This window comes from Pinus tabuliformis, chromosome Q (assembly GCF_031772625.1).
Source record: "Pinus tabuliformis cultivar Carrire ecotype Pingquan chromosome Q, CPIR1, whole genome shotgun sequence".
Classification (NCBI taxonomy): domain Eukaryota; kingdom Viridiplantae; phylum Streptophyta; class Pinopsida; order Pinales; family Pinaceae; genus Pinus; species Pinus tabuliformis.
Genome location: NC_142296.1, coordinates 237,647,447 through 237,664,698, shown reverse-complemented (window position 1 = coordinate 237,664,698; position 17,252 = coordinate 237,647,447). Strand labels below are relative to the sequence as shown.

At 43.5% G+C, this 17,252-nt stretch overlaps 3 protein-coding genes across 3 annotated transcripts; all 3 read left to right on the top strand.

Moving 5' to 3' along the window:
• Nucleotides 1-635: 635 nt before the first annotated feature.
• LOC149219070 (uncharacterized) lies at nucleotides 636-1,439 on the top strand. Its single transcript, XM_089386696.1, has one exon. It carries the CDS (start codon nucleotides 636-638, stop codon nucleotides 1,437-1,439), a length of 804 nt encoding a protein of 267 aa, XP_089242822.1.
• A 611-nt stretch (nucleotides 1,440-2,050) lies between these two features.
• LOC149219069 (uncharacterized) lies at nucleotides 2,051-2,863 on the top strand. The gene has a single exon (XM_089386695.1). It carries the CDS (start codon nucleotides 2,051-2,053, stop codon nucleotides 2,861-2,863), a length of 813 nt encoding a protein of 270 aa, XP_089242821.1.
• Nucleotides 2,864-5,314: 2,451 nt separating this feature from the next.
• LOC149219068 (uncharacterized) lies at nucleotides 5,315-6,166 on the top strand. Its single transcript, XM_089386694.1, has one exon. It carries the CDS (start codon nucleotides 5,315-5,317, stop codon nucleotides 6,164-6,166), a length of 852 nt encoding a protein of 283 aa, XP_089242820.1.
• Nucleotides 6,167-17,252: the final 11,086 nt, after the last annotated feature.

The window sequence follows — 17,252 nt, the reverse complement described above, 5'->3', positions numbered from 1 at the left end:
ATGACAATGCTCAGAGTAAGGGCTGTCACTCTTGATCCTTACTCACTCCATTCAGACTCTCTCCCAGACAAGTCAAGGGGGGTAGTCCCTAGGTAAATAGATGAGGGTGGCCTGTGGATCATGGGCTCTAGGAGATTTTAATGATGGAAAACCTGATGAATCTAAATGAATCTCTATTAACTCAAATGAATAGATTAAACGTTAATGTAACCAAGACACGACCATAAAATATAAACAATTATAGACCAGTGCCTTTATATTCAATTAACCGAAGATTAAGTAAAACAAGCTATCCAAAACAATTTTCCAATATGTGACAAATAATGACAATCATGAATAATCAATATAAATGCCCAAAATTGTATCACGCAAGATATTCCAGATTTAAAACCAATTAATTCTAAATTAAAAATTCATAACTCTACATGTCGTGATTTGCTTTGAGCGCTGCTCCTCGGCCCTGCGTGGCCCCTGCTCGGCCTTTCTTGAGCCCGCTCCCTGCGCGGCCTGCTGACTGCGTGTGAGCCCGCATCCGCCGCGGGTCTGTCCGCGCGAGGCCCCTCTCAGCCCTGCGGTCGGCCTGGCCATGGCTGATTGCTTTGCCCAAGAGCTCTGACAAGCTTGGATCTGCATCCATGGAGGTGCTGGGCACCCCCCACGCCCCTTCTTCTCCTCCTTCGTCGACGATCTCCTCAGCTGAGGCGTTCAGCAGGCTTCTGGAAGGGCTCCCTAAGAAGAAAAATGTGGAAGCGGCGAAATTCGTTAAGAAACTCGATGATATCCCAGAGATCTCTCTTCCTCCGGAAACTCCGATTCAGGTTGCTTTATCCTTGTCCGAGCGAGCCCTCATTGGCCAGTTCACGGGTCTATGGCCATCCCCCAAATCCACAGAGAGCTGGGTCAAAAGAAATTGGTCGCCGCTGATCAAAGAAAACGTGACCTCATACTTTCTGGGGCGAGGATTCTTCCTCTTTGAATTCACCTCCAAAGACGACAAAGACCTGATTTTCCGAAATGGTCCTTATTTCATGGGCCCCCAGGGTTTGTATCTGAATAAATGGACTCCTGACTTCGATCCAGCAGTAGACGTACCCAAAGCTGTCCCGGTGTGGGTTAGGCTTCCAAATCTCCCAGTTCATTGCTGGAACTGGGATTCTTTGATGCACATCGGAAACGCCTTGGGGAAATTTATAGACCGAGTGAACAGCAAGGACCAATATGACTGTGCCAGGATCTGCGTTGAGGTGGATCTAGAGGAGGGGCTCCCAGAGGCCATCAAAATCAAGGTAGGAAGCTGGACGCATGTGCAGAAGCTAGATTATGAACAGTTGCCCTTCAAATGCCGGAAGTGCCAGGTATATGGGCACTTCGCCAGAAACTGCCCAACTGTCAATGAAGTTGTACAAGGGAAGGAGGTCGGCTGGAAACAAGTTAAATGATCCAAAATGCCTTCCAAGACCCAGAACCCAGGAGGAACTAGTGGCAAAGGCCCTCAGCAGGACCCAGCTCAACAGATCCAGCAGACCCAGCCCAAGATCACCTCAGAGAACAGGTTCGATCCTCTCAGCTCCCAACCAGAGGATTCCCATGAAGTTCCAGTCCAAAAGCCAGTGTCCCCAGACAAAGGTTCCCTACCCCCCTTCTTTAAAGACACGGGGGTTGCAGAAAGCTCAAAAGGAACCCCCGTTGAAGTCGAGGAGGAGGATCAAGAATCAGAAGATTCGGAGGAGGAAGGAGAAATAGGAGAATCCCAATCCTCTGTAAGGAGATCTACAAGAGGGCGCAAAACGGATCGGGAGAAAAGAGAGCATGAAACGTACAAGGACAAACTACAGGGCAGTCAACCAACTTTGGAGAAGCTGTTAGCAAAAAAGCCGAAGATGGCAAGAAATCCGCATCAAGGCTCCAAGGGAGCCCAGCCGAGCAAAGGTAAATAATGAAGATAATCTCCTGGAACTGTAGGGGTATGGGTAGCAAAACCAAAGAAGAGGCTATAAGAAATCTAATAAGAATAGAGGCTCCTGATATACTCCTTCTCCAGGAGACTAAGATGGAGGAATCAGATTTCCTTCAGGTAAGTAAAAAACTTTGGAAAAAGAGTAATGCAACAGCTGTCTCAGCCCGAGGAGCCTCCAGAGGGTTGGGTACACTGTGGAATGATAGCAGGTTTTCACTAGTGTCTGAGGCATCAAATATTCATTGGGCGATGTTAAAGATGCAGCATCTAACCACAAAAGAAATCTTTTGTCTTTTCAACGTTTATGTACCGGTCAATGCAGGAGAAAAGAGGATCTGTTGGGACTCATTAAGGCAGCAAGCAGATCTGGGCAATCTGGAAAATGTCATCATAGCAGGTGACCTGAACATCACGCTGCACTCTTCTGAAAAGCGAGGAGGCTGCATTGTGCGAGATCCAGCAAGGGAATGGGTAGAGGATCTCCTTCAAGACTGGGATCTGTTAGATATCAAGCCTGTCTCAGGTAAGTTTACATGGTCCAATAAAAGAATAGGTCTTGGACATATTGCAGCAAGTCTGGACAGATTCTTTGTGCATAGCTCCTTTCTTTTGCTTGGTCTAGACGCTAGCATGCAAATTATTTCTTGCAGCATCTCTAATCATAAGCCTATTAAGTTAAATCTTCGAGCTTATACTGACCTTGGCCCCATACCATTCAAGTTTAGTCCTTTGTGGATCAAGGATCCCAACTTCATGCAGATTGTCAAAGAATGTTGGTCCCAGCCAGTCAGCGGATCTCCATTCTACATATGGGAAGAAAAACTCAGAAGATTGAAATCTGCTCTAAAGTGCTGGGCCAAATCTCTTGCTAATCCAACAGCTGAAAGAAAAAATATTCAAAGTTAGCTTGAGGCTCATCACCTGCTCACGGAAGAGGCATATATGTCTAGAGAAATTCTAGATAAAGAGGTACACCTCCAACAGCACTATCACAAAGCATGCCTGGCCGAAGAGGAAACGTGGAGGATCAAATCGCGCTGTCTCTAGCTTAAGGCAGGAGACAGAAATACCTCATTTTTTCACAAACAAGCTGAAGCTAGAAAAGGTTTAAATTCTATAACTGAAATTAAAGAAAACTCTACCATACACAAAGACTTTGCAAGTATTAAACAAGCAGCCCACCTTCATTTCAAACGCCTGTATAGTGAAGAGGAGAATACACATCAGAACTTTTGTCTGCTGGACGGAGTTCCCACATCAGTATCTGCTAAGATGAACCATCATCTAGAAAACAAAGTCACAATGGAAGAAGTCAAAAGCGCCCTCTACGCTATGGACCCAGATAAATCCCCAAGTCCTGATGGCTTTTCCACCAAATTTCTCCAATCTTGCTGGCACATAGTGGGAAAAGGTCTCTATAAAATGGTTCAAAAATCCCAAGCCTATCAGAAATTAGGAGGAAGCACAAACTCCTCTTTCCTGGCTCTCATTCCCAAGGAAAAGGGTGCCAATTCTTTTAATAGATTTCGCCCCATCTCCCTTTGTAACATTGGGTACAAGCTGATCACAAAAATTATTGCTAACAGGCTTAAACATATTCTTCCTAAAATCATTCCAGAGAACCAAGGAGGCTTTATCCATGGAAGACATTTGGTGGACAACTTCATTCTAGTTCAAGAGGCAATACTATCAAGTCAGCAGCACAAAGAACAAGGTATGGCTATCAAATTGGATTTAGAAAATGCCTTTGATCGAGTTAAACATAGTTTTCTTTTGAATGTTTTGGAAAAATTTGGTTTTGGGGTGAGTTTTATCAATTGGATCCGGGCTTGCATCTCGGAACCATGGATCGCTCCTTTAGTCAACGGTAGATCTGCTGGATTCTTTAAAGCTACAAGAGGACTAAGACAGGGCTGCCCCATGTCTCCTCTTCTGTTTGTTATTCAAGCTTCCGTTCTCAGCTTCTATCTAAACAAAAAAATGCAAGATCAGGAGATTTCAGGGATCTCCATAGCGAGGGGGGTCCAAAACATAAACCACGCCCTATTTGCAGATGATACACTGCTTCTGGGGGCAGCTTCGATTCATTCAGCCAGAAGATTTAAAGATGCACTTGATGAGTATTGTATGGAGTCCGGAAGCAGCCTCAACAAGGGTAAGTGCCATACTTACTGCTGGAACACTTCGCCCTCTCTGCTCAATTCCATCACCAGATGCCTAGGATTTGCTGCCTCCTCAGAATGGACCTCGTTCAAGTATCTGGGACTACCTATTTTTCTCAAGCGTGCCTATAGCAGGGATTGGTTTCCTCAGGTAGAAAAATTTAAAAACAAACTCCAGGCTTGGGGTTTTAATTGGCTAAATATGGCGGGCAAGACAGTTCTCATTAAAGCCGTCCTTAGCAGCCTCCCACTATATCAGTTCTCAGTGCTTCTAGCTCCTATTGGTATACTCCAGAAAATGGAACAACATATCAGAAACTTCTTTTGGAAAGGGGGTAAGCACAACGAGAGGAGATTTCCACTGGTAAAATGGGAAACTGTCCTCATGCCTCAGATGGAGGGAGGGCTCAATTTTAAGAAGCTCCCACTGCAGAACATAGCTATGGGAGCCAAGCTCCTCTGGAGAATAATAGCGCCCAAGCCAGGCTGGGCCCAGACAGCACTGTGGAGAAAGTACTTTAAAGGCACGCGGTTGAGATGTTTGGATGGGCCATTACCTCAAGGAGCCTCGCCTTTTGTCAGCCTCTGCTCCAAAGCTGCCCAGATGATTCGGTCCAAAGCCTACTGGATTCCCGGAAATGGGAAAAAAATAAATATATGGAAAGACCGCATCATGGACCGCGATCCAATTGGAGATTGCCCAAATGTGAAAGCGCTGAAAGACTGGTTGACGGCCTCTGGAAAAAATAACCTGTGGGATATATCCTTATGGAACGGGTCGCATTGGGCGGGCTGGAATCTGTCAGATCTGCCTTCAGACCTTCACCAAGAATCCATCCACCTCCGCGAGCTTCTGAACGGGATTGCACCCTCGCACATCCGAAGAAATGACAGGCGAGGCTGGGGCGCTCTGTCGGCTGGCTATTCAGTTGCCCAGGGATATGCGCACCTTGCATCAATACCAAATGTGCCTCCTGATCTGGCCCCGTGGAAGGCTGTCTGGGGTATCCCCTCGTTGCCCAAGATCGACATTTTCTGTTGGCTCCTATGCCACAGAAAAATTCTAACCGAGGACAATCTCCAGAGGCGTGGATTCCATGGCCCGTCCAGGTGCTCCTTGTGCAAAGAATCTGCGGAATGTGCCACGCACCTTGTCCTCAATTGCAATTTCTCTACACAGGTCTAGAGAGAACTGATGGACTATTGGAATCCTATATTTGAGCTCCCTGCCTCTATAACGGAACTGTTTGCCAACTGGAAATCCAGCTACCCTAGACCCTTCCCCAAAAATAAAGTGATCAAAGCGGCCTGGTCATCGTTGCTCAAAATTTGTTGCTGGCAGATTTGGCTAGATCGCAACAGCAGAATCTTCATAAGCATTCAGCACAATCCCAAGACGGTTGTGGCCAAGGTAAAGATCCAATTAAAAGAATGTCTGGGAGATCAAAAAGACGACTCGAACCTTAATCAGCTAGATATTGATTGGGGGACCTCCTTGAACCTGCAATTTCACCAAACTGTCAGAAGCATGGTCCCTCTTGAGGAATGGAAAATAAGGGGAAAAAATAGCGAAGACTTTCAAAACTGGCTCCCCAAGCAAAAGGTGCACTCCCTCTTCTTTGACGGAGCAGCAAAAGGAAATCCTGGCAACGCTGGAGCAAGAGGAGTTATTAAAAACATTGATGGTACATCGATCCTTCAGTTTGCCTGGGGTCTGGGAATCAATTCCAGCATCCAAGTTGAAGCATTATCCCTTTACCAAGGTCTCAAGTGGCTCTTGAAGCTGGAAATCAAGGAAGCAAATATTTTTGGGGACTCCGAAGTAATCATAAAACTCATGGTGACCAATTCTACACCCCGGGACTTAAAATTAGCAAGGTTGATCCAAAGAATCAGAAGCGTGGCGAAGCTATTCCAAAATCTGAAATATTTTCATGTGCTGAGAGATAACAACAAAGAAGCTGATCTTGAAGCCAATAAAGCTGTGCATCTCTCTGCCGGGGCAATGAAAAGAGACGGGGACGAAACTTGGGACCCAATTCCTTAAACCATTTCAACTGTTATGTTTTTTTGTTTGATTCTAAAGCAGTTTGTTTGTATATTCAAGCTCGGGCAAATCTCAGAAATAAGCTCAATTGTTGATCCCAAAAGGAGTTGGAAGGGGAATACATGCCTCATAATATCTCAGAAGGTCGACGCCATTTGGATCGGGCCCACCCCTATTGTAATCAGAAATCTGGTCTTCAGACCGCTTCATTAATACAATCCATAACCGTTCTTGTGAAAAAAAAAAAGATATTCCAAATTTAAAATGATTATCGTTAATGACCAAGATCTAGAATTAATTAACTTTCTCCAATAGTCAATAGAACTTAAAACAATTGTTGCACCTCAACCATAGAAAAACATGCATTTAAGATTTAGCATTTAATGTTAGAAACACCAAGGAATTTAAAATTAGCATTTCCATTGTTCCTTAGGAAATTAATTAAATGCAACAAATGAAGAAATCTTGTTTCTTCAATGACAAAGTGAATCGAAAGGTTCAATAAATCGAAATTTTAATGGGCCATAGGCCACATTAAAATTTTCAATGTGAAAACGCAAGTCCTTTAATTTATTTCTCTAGCCACCAAAATTAGATTTTTATGATTTTTTAATTTTTTTTTTTTTAAAGGATTTAAAAAAAAAATTAAATATATTAGAATTTTTTAAGAATCCTAAGGGTTTTTTATGATTTCTATTTTTTTGTTTTTAATGTTTTAAATTTGTATTGATCTTCAAAATCAAAAATGAAAAAAAAAAAAAAAAAAAGGTGAAATGAGGTGAAATCAAAAAATAAACATAAAAAAACCAAAGCAAAATCAAATCTCAAAATAAAAAATAAAAATTAAATCTAAACTATACAAGAGAAAAAATAAAACAAAATAAAATCGAAATCTATCTAAAACCCCAACCTAACCCTAACTTAAATCATAAACCTATACGCTATAACAAATAAAAAAAAGAGGAAAAGATGTTTGCGTTTGGGCAGGTTTTGACTGCGGAAAGGGAAAACGTGAGGAGGCCGAGGGAACGATGACAGAAGAATGAGGAGGGTATGGCAGCGAGGAGCACGATGTAAAGGCTGCGGATGGAATGGAAGGAATTGGGCAGAGAGGAGTGCGTGAGGAAGAAGGGAGTTGCGGGTTTGAAAGTAATGGCAGCGGACAGGAGGAAAATCGCAAAGAAAGAGAGCTGCTTGGACGAAGGGGAGACCATGTGTTGAAGAAGCTGGGAGGAGTATGGAACTGAAGTGCGGTGCTGAGGGTAGACTGCACTAGGGAGTAGTTTTGCTGGATGGAGGGATGGCTGTAGAAGAGGGCTCTATCGTGGGTAGAGCAGACAGCGTATGGAGGAGATTAAGCTACGGGTTGAGGAAGAAAGGGTAAGGAGACACGCAGATGAGGAATGCGACAGGAAGCAAATAGAGCTGGATGGTGAGGTTTGAAGATCTAGAGAAGGCTGTAGGAAGATTAGACAACAGAGAACGTTTGCAGAATGAGAGAAGGCAGCAAGGCTGGGGCCTTGTAAAAAAAAATTCAAAATTGCACAGTAAACGCCAAAACCAGGCAGCCAATCAATCTGCAAAATGGTGGCCCAGAAATTCCACCAGAACCTCTAAATTTTTTTTCCAAAAATCTTAATTAAAATTTTAAATCGCCCTGCTTCAGATTTCTTTGAAACCCTTATAAAATTTCCAGATCTGAAAATAAATAAATTTAAACCCTTGGACTATGAAATCTGGATATGATCCCTGCCAAAATGATACTGATGGACCCTCAGAGATCTAGATCTTACCCTCCAGGGCCTAGATCTGGACTCTGCACAACTTTCAGCTTCAGATCTGTAGCTACAGGATGACAAGAAACACCCAAACGATATATACAATGACCCAACAAAAAAAAACCCCGAAAACCCAAGTTAGAACACTGAAAATAATTTTACAAGTCTATGTACATCAATGGCAGATCTATCAGATTTAGGGAGTGTGAGTCCGACTCCACTCCTAGATCTGATGACCTGAGGCTCTCAATAGCCAGATCTATCGATTTAGCACAGAAAAAATTAAATTTTTCAAATTTTAGAGGAGGTACTGAGCTCAAAACCCTCTATGCATCACCCATAAAAATACCGTATGATAAGCCCGAGATCAAATTTAAGCTGGGCTCTTCAGAAAACACGGATCGAGAGTTGGTTGGTTCAGCCGAGAACTTCCCCAAACGCCCGATGATCTAATAATCAAGGATTTCCTGCAAAACTTAATTTAGCCATCAACATAGAGTGAAAAAACGACAATAAAATTCAGATAAATAGAGATACCTGCTATTATATTCAAAACTTAAATTATCATTCAAACCCCAGCGACTGAGCAAGATACATGTACTCAAATCACTCTTCATAAAGCTATCATCAATGGCTAAAAAGGAATCTATGCATGAAAATGACACATCTTACAGTATTTCCATGAAGAGTAACACCAACAGAAATTAAACCCAAAGTCTTTCTTTATTGCTCATAAAAAGATTACAAGAGAGCTTTTCGCTTAGTACACGATCCAATGATCGGATGAACTAACTAACAAATGACCTCCTATTTAAAGATAAATCCTCCAACGGCTAGTTCGAGTGATCCTTGTCAAAGAAATATCGACCGTTGATGAGGATCAAAATTTCTTTTAATCTCATCCGTCGAAATTTTAAATATTGAGGAAATTTCGAATTTTTCAATTAAATGTATTTTAATTAATTCAAAAATTAAATTTTTGAATTAATTTCCTCAAAATTTGACTTTGACTTAACCCCAGGAACCAAAGGCATAAAATTTAGCAAAATAATCAATTAACCTTAGTCCCTGGACCTCTTAAAATTTAAATTTTTAAAGGACCCACAAATTTCGCCTTTGGAAAATTTAAATTCACTTACGACCTACAATTAATCAAATTTATAGCATAGGATTTTAATTAATTTTGGCCATAAAATTTAATTAATTAACCTATGAGGGGTTAAACTATTTTTCTAACCCTCAAGACACTTTATATCATGATTTTTTACATCTCAAGGGGAAAAACCCATTTACAAAAAACCCTCACAGACTACCCAGTTCTGCGACACAAATATAATCTAACAGATCAAGCAATTTGTAATAAAATAACATAACCAAATAGTTAGGATTATTCCCAAATCACTTTTAGATAGACTCGATCTAGAACACTAGGACTCCCCTAAGATCCCAGTGACAAAATCCATTCCGGCTTTGGGGTAAGGCTGAAGGAAAACTCTGTCGACCATTCGAGAATGGATCGGTGAGACAAAAAACCTCCCGAAATATAGATCGTCACCAGAAAAGTAGGTTTACCTAGTTGATTACATACATGATACAGATCTGCTGAGATTATTTACATTATACATATGCAGACAGGGTTTACATTATAAGATGATCCTCAGGCTGATGATGATAGCTGGATGGCGGGAACACATGGATCAGGTGCTATTCCTTTTGCGAAAAAAGGGGGTGTACTGCTATGGGTCGTTGACACGTAGTGCTCACATCTGGCTATACTTGGGGACAGGTTGCTGCATTGGAGGAATGTGAGAATCCAGAATCTACATCCACGCAACACACAACAAAACATAAGTAGCGTCCATCCAAAAATCATCATATAACTGATGAGCCCCAATTTTGGTACAATTTGGGCTCATTTTGGCCTATTCTACTTGCTCAAACCATTCATTTTTTATTGCTTATGCATGCATTTCTTAGTTTATTCATGTTGTTTGTAGGAAGAAGGGTAGGCACTCTCTCTACGTGACTAATGCATTTTGATTCCAGGTTTTGGCATTAAAAGGGAGCAAAAGACAACGAAAAAGGAGTTAAGGAGACAACGAGGTGGCACTGCAGGTTTTGGGAGAGGATGTCCACGGTTCTAGGGACATCCCTCGTGATTCCCATCAAGAACTCCGAGCTCTAATCCATCTCCCCTCCGAGATTAAAAAACGGCCAGCTGTTCTACAGGAACAGCAGTTATAAACTGCTCTACAGGAACAGCAATTATGACCATCCTACAGGATCAGCAGTTAAACTCTAGTTGGACAGCCGAGCTCCTAAAATGTAGGACACTTGTTGGATCATCGTTTTTGTATAAGTATGAAGGCTTTAGCCTTAGATAGGTTGTTGAAACTCTCGTATTGCTATTGTAATTTTGGGAGCACAGTTCAGTTTTCGTTCCTTTTTGTAAGCCAATTTGGCATGATATCAGTTATGAATAAAGAAGGCAGTTTGTGATCTAGTTCTGAGTTTCTTAAGGAGACTATAGCTCTCAGGTTAGGGCCCAACCTGAGAGCCATAGGTCCCCTCTGCTGTAGTGTTGTTTCCATTTCGTTTTTAGCACTTTGAGTTTTCATTTGCACATGCAATTCGAATTACAGGTTGTTAAGTTGGTCTTTCTCATGAGTTAGATAGGATTTGCTTATGGTGAGTTTGTTTACAGTTGGTTAGTGCAGTAGAGGATAGATATAGTCCACTGGAGCTCCAACAAAAAGGTTGTTAAGGCTCACTGCCGTCTCATCTGGGATTGGAGTGAAGTCCATGATTAACCACCAAAAATACGCATTTCTTTATTCCATGATTGCTGCCAACACAGTCACGTTAAGTTAGCTGCTTCTACATGATTCACACCTGCACCACACTTCCTTACCACAGCTTCATGCACGTTCTCTTTCACGTTTAGATTGCTGCTTGTCGAATTTACAAGCACAAGTAGTTTAGGTTGATGCATTTTTGGTTAAGTGACAGTCATAAGCATTTGTTCCATTTACACTGCTCTCTCTCGTTCCATTACTTCATTCTCCATCTTGATCACGCATGCAACCACATCTTCGACCCCTGCTCCGCTCTGTTATCTCCCAAAGTCTTTCACTCCTCACGTACTTCCATTCTCTAGCCCTTTCATTGACCTAGCCCTCTATCTTCCAACCTACTCATTACATTCACTCCCTATCCTATTCCTCCACTTCTACAGCCATCACCAGCCTCATTCCTACCTGACACATCTTCCCCTACCATTCCATTACTCCTCCATCACTCCAAACACTCACGGTAGGTCATCCTGTAGCCATTTGTAGACATCCTGTAGAAAACAGAGTATCCTGTAGGATCCTCCACAGCCATCCTGTAGGAGGCCACTCTCTCGGTTGCTGAGCATCTGAATGCGAGGAACCTCTGTGGATGGATGCTAAGGATCCCTAGGGACCTCTCTTAGCCTCCCCAACCTATCCCACGCTTTCCTTCCTTCTCCATCCCATCTGCACAACCAAACCCTAGTTAGCACAAGATCACAATCATTCCACACACTTAAAGGAAAAATACAAAAACATATCTTCCATGATGCAAATAGTTTAGATCCATGCATTTGCACTTATTAGAGGTAACAACAGCATTGGTAGAAGTTTCATTCACCTTTCTTGCATTGTAGAGGTTAGACTAGTTAAATTAGGGTTTCCTAGGTTTACATGCTTTGATTTGCTTTCAGTTCATTTTTGTCAAGTAAAGTAGCTTTCCTTTGAGATTAGCTTTCGTCCATCAATTAGCAAACTTCTTCTGAGAGCCTATAGAAGCTGGCTTGAGCCCTAGCGGAATTGTGCCAGCTGACCAAGTGACAGCTGCGACAAGAGCTAGTACTTGTGCATATAGCACCGTCGCTTCCAAGTTTGTACGAACTACCGGGTTGATAAAATGAGAGACAGGAAGCCCCAGGAGTTGTAGCATTATTGCTACAATACTGGAGCTCACCATCTTTTTGGCGCCGTTGCCGGGGAAGCGTCAGAGTATTAGTAATTGTTGCTTTTCTTCTACTTCCATACTCTTACTTCTGCTCAGTAGTTTACTTCATTTCCCTTTTTGCAAAAGTAGCTTAGCATTTCTTGCTTTCCTAGATTAGCATTTCCTGCTTTCCTAGATTAATATTTCTTGCTTTCCTAGATTAGCATTTCCTGCTTTCCTAGATTAATATTTCTTGCTTTCCTAGATTAATATTTCTTGCTTTCCTAGATTAGCATTTCCTGCTTTCCTAGATTAATATTTCTTGCTTTCCTAGATTAGCTTTCCAATTTTGCAATTTCATTTGAGCAATATAGTTAGTTGTAGATCACTTTGTTTCAGTTTTGCAGGTACCAAAGAAAAAAACAAAAGCACTCAAAACAAAAGAAAGAAAAGTCCTTTCCATTTCATGCCTCGTAGGAACCGTGATAGATCAGGCAAATTCCTACCAAACACCCCCACCACATCACTGAGTCACCCTTCTCTCTTCTTTGGTGACAGTGACCCAGAGGAACCTATAGGTGAACATCCTAAGATATACCAAGACCCTATAGAAGAAGAAGAGTTAGAGACCACTCCATCTGTAGCTATGGCTGACAATAGAGAAGATGAGAGAATAGAAGGAGCTTTCCCCATCCGAGAGACCAATGGGGAGATGAAAATGAAAAACATTAGCCCCTCTGCTTTGCCTCACTTCCATGGACTGACCACTGAGGATCCTGATACCTTCTTGTTTGAGTTTGCTGTCCTTTGTAGAACCTATGACTATACTGAAGATGAGCAAAAGCTGAAGCTTTTCCCTTCCACCCTTAAGGATGCAGCCCTACGCTGGTTCATGGGATTACCTGGGAATAGCATAGCTACTTGGGCTCAGATGCAGCAAGCCTTCAATACCAAGTATAGGGATTATTGTAGGTCCAAGGAAACTAAGGGAGAGATCTTTCGAATGACCATGGGGAATGATGAGTCTTTAGAGGATTATGAGGAGAGGTTCCAACTTAGCTATAAACGGGCCAGGTGCACACTTGACCCTGAATCCCTCAAGTTGGTTCTACTCCGAGGAGTCCCTGAAGATCTCTTAGACACCCTTCACATGTTAGCTGGGGGGGACATTTACCAACTGCCTTATGAGGACATCAAGACTGTGTTCCGAAATCATTCTAGGGCAGCTAGGAAAAGAGGTAGAGGAAATCTCCTCTCCACTGGTGTCCCTTTCTCCAAACATGAGTTTACAAACCAATTAGAAGATCTTAAGAGTGAGGTGAGACAGACCATTGCCATGCAGCTGGACACATTCAGGATCCAGCAGAAGAAAGAAGAAGCTGAGAGAGCCTTGGCTATCTTCTGTCCTAGGTGCACCAGAAGACACCCTAAGAACGAGTGTCCATTGCATTCGGTTGAAGTGTGTTTCGTTTGTGAGGAAGACCACCCAACAAATCAGTGTCCAACCTTACCTGGATTCAAAGCCATGTACCAAGGGACTGAAGCCCCCACTGAACCTCTCTACTTCATCAACCAACGGAGGCCTCAAGGATCTAGACCTTATCAGCAGGGGATGCAAGGGGCATCTCAAGCTTATTACAACCCCAACCAATCGACTCCTATGCCTTCCTGGGGTCCCCCTGCTCATCCTTCTTGGTCCATGCCTCCTCCATGGTCTTATCCACCTCAGTATCCTACTCAACCTCCCTCTCATCCATATCACTCACATCCCCAGTCGCAGCCTCAATGGAGTGCTCCTCAGTCGGGGTGGAGGCCCCAATACAACACTCCTCCTGCCATTTTGCCTCCACCACCAGTTCAACCTCAGCCTTTACCTCCTGCTCCTCCTAGGCAACCTCAGATGCCTGCTCAACCGAACCCGAACCCCAACAATAGACAGGCTCAGCAGGTATATACTGGGGAGACCTCATGCCCTACCTATGCTGTGGAGATCCAGGAGATCAATCTTAGATCTGGAAAGACTCTTCCAGATCGCCAACCTCCTCCCCCAGAGGATGAGGAAAACCATCAGGAGAGTGAACCAAAGCCTATTCCACCCTTTCCTGAGAGACTAACAGCCACCACACAACCTAACCCCGAAGAAGATGAGCTTTTGGGTGAGCTCAAGCAGTTGTGTGTAAAAATCCCACTTCTCCAAGCCATCAAGGATGTGCCTATATATAACAAGCTGGTTAAGGAGAAGTGTTTCAAACACCCAGGCAGACGGAAGAAAGATGCCTCAACTATCAATGTCATAGGACAACTGTCTGACCTTATGCTAGGACAAGTCATCTGCCCAAAGTACCTAGATCCTGGAAGCCCTGTAGTAGATGTTCACATCAATGGCACCATTATCCCCCACACCTTGATTGATCTGGGGGCAGCCATCAATGTGATGACCAGAGATACCATGCTTAAACTCAATCTTCAGGGTTCCTTGAGGAAGACCTCGACAGTACTGCAATTAGCAGATCGCTCCACCGTGACTCCTGAAGGGATTGTGGAGGATGTCTTGGTCTCTATTGATTCTTGGGAATACCCTGCAGACTTCCTGGTTCTGCAACCAAAGGCCAAGCTTACTGGATATCCTCTCATCTTGGGAAGGCCTTGGTTAGCTACTGCAGATGCTTACATAAGTTGTCGGGCAGGAAACATGACCATCAAGAATGGTCCCATGTCCAAGCAGCTAGTCCTATACCCTCCTGCCCAACCTTCTTTAGAGCATGATTTACCACTCTGGTTGGAAGAAGGAGAAGAAGACGAGGTGTATTCAGCACCTCTGTGTACCATAGAAACCAATAGAAGAAATCCCCCAACTGAGGATGATTTGATCGAGAACTTGATCCAGAATCCACCTACCAGTGCACTACCTTTAGAAAAATTGGTGGAGGATGCCCAAGCTAGCACCTCAGTGGACCTTTGTACAACCGGCCCTGTCACTCCCAGAGTCAAAAGTGTGGAGTTTGGCCCTGAGAGAGCATTAAAGATCAGCTCCTCCCTATCTCCTTCCCAAGAGAAGGAATTGTGTAGTCTATTGGCCAGCCACCTAGATGCTTTTGCTTGGAGCTATAAGGAGATGAAAGGAGTCCATCCCTCGGTCTGTACCCATCATATATACATCAAAGAGGATTGTAAACCAGTTAGGCAACCCCAGAGGAGAATGAATCCAGCCCTTAAGGACATTGTCAAGGAAGAGCTGCAAAAACTGTTGGATGCCGGATTCATCTACCCCATCTCAGATAGTGAATGGGTGTCCCCTCTAGTGTTGGTTCCCAAGAAGAATGGGAAGTGGAGGATCTGTGTGGATTACCGTGAGCTGAACAAAGCTACCAAGAAAGACCATTTCCCCCTACCCTTCATAGATCAAGTGTTGGATGGACTGGCAGGAAAGAAGTTCTTCTCTTTCCTGGATGGGTTTAGCGGGTACAATCAAATCCAAATCAGCCCGGAAGACCAAGATAAGACCACCTTCACCTGTCCTTGGGGTACCTTTGCCTACCGAGTCCTTCCCTTTGGGCTATGCAATGCTCCTGCTACTTTTCAAAGAGCTGTCTTGAGCATCTTCTCGGAGTTGGTCCATGATGCAGTGGAAATATACATGGATGACTTTACCCCTTATGGGGCCAACTTCCAGGAAGCATTGTCCAACTTGGGAAAGGTCCTAACCAAGTGCACTGAGATGAACTTGTCCCTTAGTCCTGAAAAATGTGAATTCCTAATGACTGAGGGGACCGTGCTAGGCCATACTATTTCTTCCCAAGGATTGCAGGTGGATCCCAACAAAATTGCTCTCATCAAGAGGGTTCCACCTCCTCAAAAAGTAAGGGATGTCCGAAGTTTCTTGGGATTAGCAGGATACTACCGGAGATTCATTAAGGACTTCAGCAAGTTAGCCTCACCATTGTTTGGTCTGTTGGCAAAAGATGTGGAGTTTAAGTGGACTGACGATTGTCAGAGGAGTTTGAATGAGATAAAGGACAAGTTGGTGTCAGCACCAATCCTGAGAGGTCCAAACTGGGCCCTACCTTTCCACATCCACACTGATGCCTCAAACAAAGCCATAGGTGCAGCCTTAGGACAAGTTGAGGAAAAACTTCCATATGCCATTTACTTCGTTAGCAAAAACTTGTCCAAAGCCGAGCTGAACTACACTGTAACCGAGAAGGAATTCTTAGCTGTGGTCCATGCACTGAACAAGTTCCGTCATTACATTACTGGTTACCAGACTTTTGTACATACTGACCATGCTGCTATTAGATATTTGATGAATAAACCAGATGTGAATGCTCGTATTATTAGATGGTTACTTTTATTGCAGCAGTTTGATCTAACCATTGTTGATAAACCAGGTAGAGAGAATGTTGTTGCTGACTTTTTATCTAGATTGGATTTGTCTGCAGGTGAAGATGGGACGGTGGATGACCAGATGCCTGATGAGCATCTGTTTGCTATCTCAGTACTCTCTCCATGGTTTGCTGATATAGCAAACTACCTTGTTTCAGCTCAGTTCCCTCCGCACCTCTCTTCAAAAGAGAAGAGCAAAATCATCAGAAAAAGTGACTCATTCACTTGGATCGGGGGCAACCTGTTCAAGCTTGGCCCTGATCAGATCTTAAGGCGTTGTGTAAGGGAAGAGGAAGTCTTTGACATCCTCCTCACCTGTCACGATGGGCCTTGTGGAGGACATTTTGCAGCAAAGAGAACTGCCTTCAAGATTCTGCAGGCAGGCTACTATTGGCCCACACTTCATCAAGATGTCAGAAGATATGTCAGCCAGTGTGACCAATGCCAAAGAATGGGGAAACCGACCCAAAGGGATGAGATGCCTCTCCAACCTCAAGTGACTCTTGAGCCATTTGAGAAGTGGGGCATGGACTTTGTGGGTCCAATCAATCCCTCTTTGAGGCAGAGATCCTACATCATTGTGTGTACTGACTACTTGACAAAGTGGGCAGAGACTAAAGCAATCAAAGCAGCAACAGAAGAGAAGGTGGTCGAGTTCTTGAGAGAGAACATCTTCTACAAGTTTGGCTACCCAAGAGAGCTGGTGACCGATCAGGGGAGCCAGTTCACATCCAACTTGATTGAAGATCTTCTAGCTCATCACAAGATCAAGCATAGAACCTCCACTCCCTATCATCCTCAAGCAAATGGGCAGGTGGAGGTCACCAATAGAGCATTAGAGGGGATCTTGACCAAAGTGGTGAGCAGCAGCAGAAAGGACTGGACAGATCGCCTGGTTGAAGCCACCTGGGCTTACAACACCACTTGGAAGACCACCACCGGCTTCACAC